General features: G+C 37.6%; 1 protein-coding gene across 2 annotated transcripts; it reads left to right on the forward strand.

Annotated features, from left to right (window-relative positions):
- Window positions 1-504: 504 nt before the first annotated feature.
- On the forward strand, window positions 505-7,821 carry nsdhl (NAD(P) dependent steroid dehydrogenase-like). 2 transcript variants are annotated; one of them, XR_008964129.1, is made up of 6 exons: window positions 505-1,009; window positions 4,367-4,528; window positions 4,612-4,758; window positions 5,399-5,527; window positions 6,214-7,265; window positions 7,718-7,821. XR_008964129.1 is itself a non-coding variant. In XM_057348997.1 (5 exons), exons 1-5 carry the CDS (start codon window positions 962-964, stop codon window positions 6,358-6,360), a joined length of 633 nt encoding a protein of 210 aa, XP_057204980.1. In that variant the 5' UTR covers window positions 505-961; the 3' UTR covers window positions 6,361-7,711. The 2 variants fall into 2 exon arrangements, 1 of the variants encoding a protein (XP_057204980.1); XM_057348997.1 differs by lacking the exon at window positions 7,718-7,821 and having other exon boundaries at window positions 6,214-7,711.
- The last annotated feature ends 3,384 nt before the right edge of the window (window positions 7,822-11,205 follow it).

Genomic DNA, 11,205 nt, shown 5'->3' on the forward strand with positions numbered 1-11,205 from the left:
TTTTACAATTTATTTTTCACATTTGCCTTTTCATTTTCAAATTGGCAGTCTTGCCTTGAGATTTTAGTGAAAATGAAATGTCAAATCACCAATTGTATTTTCTTTTTCAATTTGACAGGGACAACGCATTGTCAGTGTAAAAATGAAAATGAAAAAAAATAATTTCATTTTATTTTTCATTTTGGCACATATTGTGCACGCAGTTGTGTATAATGAAATTGCTAATCTGGTTTTCATTTTCATCGTTTAATTTATTTATTTAAATTTGGCAGGATTTGCCTCCCACATATGACCATATACAGGTGAAAATAGATTATGACAGATTTTTTACGAGCCTAGTGAAAATGTCTATCGCCACCTCTGCCGCAAACCTCTTCGTCGCTCCGTCAGACTGCCATCTAGTGGTAGACCGTAGTTTATGCACGGTTGTGCGTTGATCTGAAGTTGTTTGTGTGTGGATTGTCCAATGCAAAACCGCGTAAAGAACGTCTCAAAATCCGCGCCCTTTCCTCCAGTCACTTGCGATCACGTTCTGATGAAAGGAAATGATTGGATGCTACCAATTTGACATAAAGTTGAATTACATATTGCCCTCATTGTAATCCATCAAAATGACTCTCGCCCATTCGCCCACCACCGTCTAATCTGTTTCGCCATAGTTTCAAAACGAACTGAAAATATGTTTACACTTTTTATAATAACACAACGATAACGTTGTTCAAAATGACGGACAATGAAAAAGTCTAGTCAATGCCGTCAATGAGTCAATGCCGTTTTTTGCATTGACTTTTTGATCAAAAAGTCAATGCCGCAAACCTCTGCATCTCTCCGTCAGACTGCCATCTAGTGGTAGGCCGTAGTTTATGCATGGTTGTACGTGGATCTGAAGTTGTTTGTGTGTGGATTGTCCAATGCAAAACCGCGTAAAAGAACGTCTCAAAATCCGAATGCACAGAACAGGATGAATGGACGCGCGCTGCAGGATACACAAATGCACAACTTCTCATTGGTATGCGCAAAATGATTATACATGAACACAAAATAAAACATTGTATTCACAAATCTGTCTCTATTTGTACAAATCGCCTCATGTTTATTCAAATCTAAATTTCACAGATTCAAATCATTAGGCATTTGTTTGTGAATAGTAAAATACAAGTGTAACTTGTATCACGTTCTCGGATGACTGTGCATGCATTTTTTAATCAATTTGAGATTAATATCATCCCATACTTCTCCTGCTCTCCTTGCTGCTGCGTGTTTCGTAAACTTTACGAAGCCTGTACGATCATTGGGGGAGTGTATCGAGCACAGAAATACTACGTAATACGCCCAACTCGTTTTTTGACAAGTTGACCATGTTAAGCACGAGAAGACAGCACGTTTAACATTGTAAAGAAGTCAGAATGCTTGACACACCATTGCACCCACCCCCTCCGCACAAAAATTCAAAATTTCTATCCAATAAAATATTCCAGAGTTTGATGTTAACTGGAAAAGTGCGTATTCAATATAAAAATGGACAAATAATAAGAAATATCTTTTCAATTTCAATGCTCATTTTGTCTAATTTTAAATTATTAATTTAAAACAGGGGGGCCCCAGCTGACTTCCAAGGTGCCCCCCTGTTGAGAACCACTGGCCTATAGAGACATATAAAGGAAAGGTTCACCACCTTAAACATGATCATTATTTATGCCATCCTACATACATATTATTTTATATAATATGCTAGTTTTCTTTGTCTTTGGAATGCCTTTGGATGTTTTTTTGTTAAATGGGTTTGTGAAAGACAAATGGTCATAATTTAAACTTTGGCTTTGTGGTTGCACGATACGCACATTCATGAGTGAAGTTTTGACCTAGAATTACTAGGGTAGGGAACCAAGACCCTTATTCAGTACCGGTTCCGGATTTACACATACCGGCTGCACACCACTAAATTACATTATATTTGTCCGTAACAGTGTTGGGTGTAACTAGTTACTAAGTAATTAGTTACTGTAATTTAATTACTTTCCCCTTGAAAAAGTAAAGTAAGGGATTGCTCTTATTTTTTCTGTAATTTAATTACAGTTACTTTTGATGAATTAAACTAAATACTTTGTGTAATATATGTGTGTGTAATAGTGGAATTGACATAAAAATTCAAAGTCTAGCTTTAAAATCTGTGCTTTAATGTATAATTCTCACATTTGTAATACTTTGGTCAGTTAATAAGAGTACTTTATGTAGTTTAATATTATTTATTTGAATGAATTAAAAGAGCCCTTTCATGCCTATCCTTGAATCACTTAACTAATCAAGGTTGATATAGGATATAGAAAGTAATTAGTAATAAGTAACTAAATACTTTTTGGAGAGAGTAATTTTTACAGTAATCTAACTACACTATTGAATATGTAATTAGTAACTAGTAATTAATTACTTTTTCAGAGTAACTTACCCAACACTGGTCCCTAATAGTCATTAATATACATACTGACTTCAACCTGGACCACTAAATAGACTGTTACTGTAATGTAAAAATGAGTGTTAGATTATTTAGTCTACAAGTCATTTCATGAGTGATAAACAAAGTGATGGAAAATAGATTTATTTTCATGCATTTTAAATAAAGATGCACCAATTGACCGACCAGAGACCGGAATCGGCCGGTTTTTCGTATGATCGGCCCGACCGGTGACCGGCCGGTCAGTCTCACGTCTCGCCGATTCTATCCTATCTGGGCCGTGATGCGGGCAAGAACGTCACAGCCGTCAGTACACTCAAAGCCGCAAGTAAACATGTAAACGTGAGTGAGCACAGCCTGTCTTTCACGGCTCGTTTATACTCGCATGTGTGTCCACCGTACCGCGAATCTCTGCTGACTGACGCGCATCTCTCATATCTGCTGACTGCACGCGCGATCACACGTATCATGTACTGAACAGACAAAAAGGTGCACTGTAGTTCATCTCGCGCTGCTCTGTCTGCATGGGGTATATATGCTAACAGTGATGCTATTAGCATCATGCTAAACTCTGACACATGCTAAACTCATGTTGAAGTCGTTCACTTTCAACCTGATTCCATTCCATTCAAATTCCATTCAGCCTGATTCCTTGTCTTACGTTAAAACTGTGGTCATTTCACCTAGGTAAAATGACATTCAACACGACTTCTACTTGTTTTTAAAAATCCAAAATATAAAACAATGAATAAATCAACCAATATATGTGATATATATCTGATTGAGTTCTTTACTAACACTCAAAACTGCAAATACATATACAGTACGTCTTTAGAGTAGAATTCACTCATAAGATTTTTAACTTTATTGAAGTTGCAGCAAAAATCAACCCACTTCTTTTAATCCTACAGACACAAGATAAAGACAATTTATTTTACGATTCAGAAAAAATGAAATAAAGCAATGTTAGTTTCATAAACGGAAACAGACGAGAATAAAGTTGAAGTATTTTATTATTATCTTAGACTTTTGTGAGATGAGTACAAAAATGAAAAAGGTAAATTAAGTAACATGTTTAGTTATATTTTATTATTTGTTCTTATTTTCAGTCCCAGAGTTATTCAATTTAAGAGTTGTTTGGGAAAGAGAAGATTCTGTAATTTAATGCAGCTTGGAGAACTTCATTTAGGGAAATTTGGGGAAATTGTAATGTTCAATCATTTATTCAATGAAAATAAAAAAATGTGTATTGAAGAAAAGTTAATATGGTTTTATATACAGTATACTGTCAATTATAGTTTGTGGATAGAAAATCGGAATCGGCAGGTTTCACTTGCAATAAAATCGGAATCGGCAAAGAAAATTGCAATCGGTGCATCTCTAATTTTAAATGTTAAAAAATGTGGAAACCATTGCATCACACTTTCACCTGGCTGCATTATTATTTGTAAAATAAGGTCTTTCTGGAGTGTGTGTATACATGATTATAAATGTGACAGTTAACATTATAATATTTATTTAATTTAGGGAAATGAACTAGTGTCTTAGCCCTCAAGGGACTATTTGGCCAACCAGCTTATTCCTGCTTGAAAAGCAGAATGTTGTTGAAACATCAACTTTGAAGCACGTGATTGATGGACTAGCATTACTCAACATTACTTACTACCTTACAGCAACACTACATTCAATGAAGGTAAAAAAAGTTCATTTAAATGGAACAAGAACCAGAGATCATCAGGCAAAACTGGAACCTGAATCAGAACCGGAAGATTTCTTACGATACCCAACCCTAAGCATGACCTTTTCTTTCAATTTATCTTTTCTGTAAACTGTTCCTTTAATTTAGTTTCTGCTATGCTGCACAAACTGGAGAAATTTCAATACACTGTGAGCTTGTGAACATTTTCTCTGCAGAGTAACAAGCGGTGTGCTGTCATCGGGGGATCAGGGTTTCTCGGCCGGCACCTTGTGGAGCGCTTGGTGGACAGAGGATATGCAGTAGCTGTGTTTGATATCAGGCAGACTTATGAACTTCCAGGAGTGAACTTTTACCAGGGAGACCTGTGCGACAAACACGTGAGGATCCTTCCAACGTAAGGCATATGCAGTATGATACGATGGTCATGTTTGCACCTCCTAAAATGACCTCTCTTATTTAGGCTTTGCTGACGGCTTTGAAAGATGTGTCTATAGTATTTCATTGTGCTTCACCTGCACCAGCCAGTGATGACCGCGCTCTGTTTCAGCGGGTCAATATTGATGGCACACGTACTGTTATACAGGCCTGTCATGAGGCAGGTGTACAGGTATGAGTATGGAGTACAACACTGACCACATAAGGATTTCAACTATGAGTCAAAAAGAGATTTTCAGTTGTAACTAATTATGTAAAAAATTGTAATCTTTTGCTGGAACTCTAAGATAATTGCCCTAATCTTTAAAGAAAACTAAGAATTTTCCTGGAGATGTGTGAACTCCCTAGGCCCCTGCTTCTCAGAAATTCTATTTTTTGACAGACATCAGTGTGATGATGATATTCAAATGAGACTGACCTGTTTGTCAAAAATGTTACAGCCTGCTGCTGCAAGTTTGTTCTTAAAATTGCCATTTTGATGGACAAAGTTGTTTTTGTTTTCTCTTTAAATTTGATATTCAAAACCATAAAAATGCAGATCATGTTGTAAATAATGCAAAGTGAAAAAAAAACACTCTTGTTCATTATTACCCCTTTGCAGATTTTGAGTTACATAGAGGACAACAGTAAATGTCTACATACAGCATTTAGGTTGTAAATAGTTTAAAAATCTGCAAAATTGTTCAAAATGTAAATTGTTGGTTTTGCATGAGGTTTTGCTAATGATTAAATTATTCTACAATCACAAATGAATAATAGTTGTTTGCAAACTCGCAGGTAAATATTGTTGGTAACGTTCATTTTTGCCACAGAAATTGGTCCTGACCAGCAGTGCTAGCGTGGTGTTTGAAGGATCTGACATCAAGAATGCAAAAGAGGATTTGCCTTATGCGAAAAGGCCAATTGATTATTACACAGAGACCAAAATCCAACAGGAGAAGGTAGGAATAAATCCAAGCATTATTAATCTTAATTGCCTGAAATAGCCTTGTGCTCAGATTAAAGTGAACTGTTTAGTTTTTATGGGTTACTTTTATAGGGCTGTGTCCACCGAGGCGTTTTTACGTGGCTGAAAACGCCAGATACAGGCGCATATGACAGTGTTGTTCAGCCCAGACACTTTGGTTGCTATGATATGAAATATCTGCTGAAATAATGTGTTTTCTGATTTCATGGATAGTTTGTTTAATCGCAATATTAATATTTTGGTAGTCCAGAGACATCATCTGGTACGCATATGAGGACTCGGAAATATAAACTCCAGCATTGTTTTGCCAGTCTTTGTATACAGACATTCAACTGTACAAGAACGAAGCACCGATTGGTTGGTGTGGTATTTGTCCCACCCCTGCTGCACTGTGATTGGACGGCTGAGCAAAAAGTGACATTGACGAGCTGAGCGCTTTCACCCCAAGTTGAACATTTTTCAACTCTGAGCGTGAAAAGAAAATGCCAATTCCTGCTTTTTTTTTAAACGCACAGTGTTTCCTTGGTAGCAGTTGTAAAGACACACCAGCCGCAGGCAGAAACACAGCCCCTTAGTTTTGTTTATAGACTTTTCTATGAACAATCAGTGAGCTCCAGTGTTTCAAAAACATTGTTTAATAATCTTTCTCTCCCTGCTCAGCTGGTGTTGGAGGCCTGCAGTAAGGAGATGGATTTCTTCACTATTGCTATTCGACCTCATGGCATCTTTGGCCCCCGCGACCCACAGTTAGTGCCCATTCTGGTAGATGCTGCCCGCAGGGGAAAGATGAAGTTCATCATCGGGTGAGCAATAGTAACTTTTTACCTGGTGCACATTTAAATGGTCTGCTATGTACCATCCTACTGGTACTCTTCAATCCACTAGGTGGAAGTATGTACCCAAAAATTTTTTGACTGCGGTTTGCAACCTTGTTTTACCAAAGCCACTAGATGGAAACCCTGCAACCTTTAGCATAAAAAGCATAATGGCTAATGCTAACGCTTTGGCTTTAGTGGAATGCAGGAAAGGACAACAGACTAGTCGTTTTAATAGATGTGAGTGGATGTTGTTAGTCGTTACGCTTTCTCCAGTTGGAAGTGTTCCAGACCCTTCTATCTCCTTATAATAAGAGTATCTCTGGTCTTACTTTTTACCCTGCGTTTCATTCAGAAGTGATCGTGATCCCTATGCCCTGTTCCCTTCGAAGAGCACAGGGAAAAACATAATTGCATCTCTTAATGTGTCCATTTAAAATTCACTTGGCAAAGGAGCAATAAAAACATGATCATCTGCTGGTTGTCCTAACCATTAAAAGTATTTGGATTTTGTTAACTGCACAATAACATTAGAAATAATTCATATCGGTAGCAGAGTTGTATTCAGCGTGTCTGAGCTGTCTGTTTTAACACAACATCGACTCTTCTGGGAAGGCTTTACTATAATATGGTTGCAGATTTTGCGCCTATAATTTCAGACACAACAAGATCAGGCACAGATGTTGAGTGATGGGACCTGTGTGATAGCTGGCACTTCAGGTAATCTCAATTCAGTTATTAAAGGCCAGTCAGTGAAATCTAGCGGCAAGGTTGCAAATTGCAACCAACCGCTCACTCCACCCCTCCCTTTCGAAACACTACTACGGCTGACAGAACATGGCGAATTACATGCAAGGGGACCCGCGGTGCATGTAGATAGAAATAGCTCATTCTAAGGTAATAAAAACATAATGCTTCATTCTGTAATCTCTTTATACACCTCTGAAGGAATAGCTATGTATATTATATACACACAGGACCTATAAATGAGTTTAAGGTCTATGCTTTATAAAAACAACCCCCATATTCTGCTTTACAAGTTTGACCATTTTTGTGCACCTATTAAAAACTATGTAATGTAATAATGTAATTACGGTACATAATTGACAGATGTCCCAGTGTTCTGGGGTTTTTCATTTTGTGTTGTGCTGGTTAAAAGTGTTTAACAGATTACAGTTAACAGATTATTAAATATGATCTTCAAGTGTATCAATAATTCTGTATAAATTATTATATTTATTACATCATAATTCATTATTATGCCATAATTCTCAGGGCCTAAATCAAAGAAAATATGTTTGTACATAAACAAATGTTTTCACAGACTGATTTATGTTTTTTATACGCAGAGATGGATCTAACCTTGTGGACTTTACTTATGTGGAGAATGTAGTTCATGGGCATATTTTAGCAGCTGAACGCCTGAAGGCCGATTCTCCACTATGCGCTCAGGTATGGAATGTGAGAGAGTGAAAGATGTTTGTAGAATCTAGATGTATAGTCATAGATCCAGTCCCACGTCTTTGTGTGTGAAGTGTAAACACACCATATGATCACACGCAGCAAGTTTTGATTTGCATTTCCAAGGAAATATCTACGTGACCACAAACAGTAAAGAGGTTGTCCTAAAAATATTGTCGTAAAAATAGTTTAAGGATGATGATGTGTTTGAGTTAACCAGAACTTTTACGCCCTTCAGAAGGATTTCTGGTAAAATTACACTAGGACATCAACAGTACCTTATAAATGTACTTCTTTATCTCTTAATAACAGGCTTACCACATAACCAATGATGAGCCAGTGCGTTTCTGGGACTTTATGTCACAGATTCTGGTGGGTCTGGGTTACAGCGCACCCCGGTACCACCTGCCCTACATGCTGGTCTATGGAATAGCTCTGTTGCTGTGGCTGATAGCCTTCATAATGCGGCCCCTGGTCCAGATCAAACCCACCTTCACTCCCATGAGAGTCGCTCTGGCCGGCACTCACCATTACTACAGCTGTGCCCGTGCCAAGCAGGACATGGGTTATCAGCCTGTGGTCCCTTTAAAAGAAGCAATAGCACGCACAGTAGAGAGTTATCCACATCTACGGAAGGGAGCGTAAACCCCAGGAAATAATTCTCGCTTCCTCACGTGATTCCTCAGCAGAAATATGAGCCTTTGACTCTGGATTACCAGTGTTTACTGTACTGTAAAGTAGGTTATATTTACAGTGCACTTCATCAGTCCTTCATGATCTCAAACAGATGGATGTTTTTGGAAGGCAACATTTCAGTGGATATGTGACCGCTATTTAGTTTTCAGGTGGGCTGTATAAACGTCAAACAAATCAAATATTTTGTCTTGCATTCTTTTTTCTTTTTGGTGAAACCGTTTAAAGTCAACTTGAAATTTGCAACCCAGAATATCAAATTACAGAACACTAGAGGGAAAAAAAAGAACCAAAACCTGTTTTTGCTGTAATCTTTTTTTAAAGGCATTAAATGATGGTGCGTTACCTACATTGGTAATGCACCTCAGACTAAGAATAAAGCTAAGTTTTAACATTTATTTTCCATCCGCGTGGCTTGGATGTCAGCTCAGATGTGGCGAAAGGTACTGTACTGTGTCTCGATCAGCTCCCTTGTTTCTGAGGTTGTGAATCAGTTTATCGTGTGCACGGGTTCGGACACTGGTAAGGACCCTGGCTCACTTCACATTGGGACAATGTTCACTTATTTTCCTGTGACGTCACTGCTTAAGCGCGTTGTGATACTTCACAGCTTGTATTAATCAACAACCGGCAAGACCGCCATCTCTCTGACTTTTTTTTAAATGGTTGAAGTACATATGAGAAACACTTTCATTATTCTGTTACATATCAGTGCAAAAATTTGGTTGATTAATACATTTAACTGTTAAGTCGATTGTGTTGCCTGCCTGTCTAGCAACGTTTGTTTATACATAACATAAAATAAGCGTTTTTCTTTTCGAAAGTTCTGTCGCGTTTCATGAAGTTCATGGAGTTGGCTCCTGCGATTTCGATTAAACGTCTACAAAACTTGTCACGTGGTTTTTGAGGTGCATTGTGGGATTTTTTAGGGAACAAACGTTTCGGTGCACTGGAAGGATTTTGCAAATGAGACAGCCCTAATGGCTGACTCCCTGGTCAGTGCCATGACTACTGAACAAGGGAGCTGATTGAGACAGCCATAAATAGGTTCACTGTTACTTTCATGTTGAAAATACTTGTTTTATGTTGTAATTATGTTTGAGTAGAATGCCCAACACAGTTTTCATTACAATGTAACATTTGGTTACTAAATACCTTGGTTACAGGGATCAGGTGTGAGCAGTTAGGGTTGAAGCTAAACTCTGCAGGACAGTGGATTCTCCCACCCCTGCATTAAGGGATAGATCGTACACAGTGTGGTTCAAATGTGTGTATGAATCTTAACTAGTAAAAATGCCATGCCATGTCAACAACCTGTCACAGGATAATAATGAATATAATTTTTCCTCATTTAAAATGCAATACATTGCAGTAAAGTTGTACTTTTTCAGCCAAATCTCAAAATTATCCTATGGTGTCACTGTTTCAAGCATCGTACATAAAAAATACAAACATAGACATGTTAATAAATGCCTCAGGCGTTTTAGTAAATGGCAATCATTTTTTCCATCCATATATTCAATAGCGCAAGAACTTTTTATCACCAAAAAACATGTCTTCTGGTGTGACACCTTATCCTATTTTAAATTGAGTAATTCCACGGACAACTTTAATTAGTCGGAGGACCCTATTCAAGGTCATGTTACTGAAGCCACGTGTGACACGTGCACATGGTAAGTATTTGTCTCAGAATTGGTCAAATATTTAACCTTTTTGGAGCTACTATAAATGTTGTCCTTTGGTATGTATAATGTTTTCATAATAAAGAAATAACACCGTGAAAAAAGGGTCTAACAACGAAGATGAATCAAATGCTATTTGTATATTATATGAAGGTTTTTTTATTTTGCTGTCACGCCATAGGGCACATTTACGGTAAAGTTCAGTGGCATTTTTTTTAAACCCGTTTTTTTATATATTGAATAATATTACGCTACACTAGTACTCCTTAAGCGTTACGCTGCACAAATGGAAGCAATGTTGGATTTTTGCAATTCCTCCAGTAGGTGTTGGATGGGAGGTGGGGTTGTTGTTCGTATAGTTGACATTCCTGCTCACAGATATGAATCATTATTGTTATGACTCAAAGTTGTCCAACCTGTTCCTGTCCCATCACAGTAGGTGTAACCTGCAGTGAAACCGCATCAAGCCTCTCAGGGGTGTGAATGTGTCTGATGTGTAACCTAGAGACTGTACACACCCCACTTGCTCTTAACAGAGCTGTCCGTATTGGTCCCAGAATGTTCATTAAGAAACACTGAGTCAAATGTTCACCTTGACTAAACATTGATAAGTTTATGTAAGCAGTTAGTGATGTAGGCTGTCCTTACTTTAAGTGAGTTGTTTTGTTTCGGTCTAAATGGTCTCTCGACACATTTTATGTGTGGATTTATCCTGTGTTTTTTTTGGTTATGTTGAGTCTTATGAAATGGTCTAAAATGATTTTCAGCCTGCTGAAAATGTCATAAGCGTTTTTTGCTAAACTTGCCATGTGCAGAATTAGACTTTAAAGATATTATTTTTTCACAATCCTAAACATTCTTACTGATGTCAGTGAATCTATAACAAACCTGTAAGATGTTGTCTCCTGCGAATAATATCAAACACTGAAACCGATTTCCGCTCCATCCTGGTCTTGTTTCAGAATATTCTGATTGTCCCAGCCCTTAAAGATGCCATTCTT

The sequence above is a fragment of the Triplophysa rosa genome, linkage group LG13, assembly GCF_024868665.1.
Source record: "Triplophysa rosa linkage group LG13, Trosa_1v2, whole genome shotgun sequence".
Taxonomy (NCBI): Eukaryota; Metazoa; Chordata; class Actinopteri; order Cypriniformes; family Nemacheilidae; genus Triplophysa; species Triplophysa rosa.

Coding starts and splice junctions, on each gene's coding strand:
- nsdhl (XM_057348997.1), top strand. CDS start 962: ATGAATGGACGCGCGCTGCAGGATACACAAATGCACAACTTCTCATTG. Junction 1,010..4,366: donor AAATGCACAACTTCTCATTG/GTATGCGCAAAA, acceptor TTTTCTCTGCAG/AGTAACAAGCGGTGTGCTGT. Junction 5,528..6,213: donor CCAAAATCCAACAGGAGAAG/GTAGGAATAAAT, acceptor CTCCCTGCTCAG/CTGGTGTTGGAGGCCTGCAG.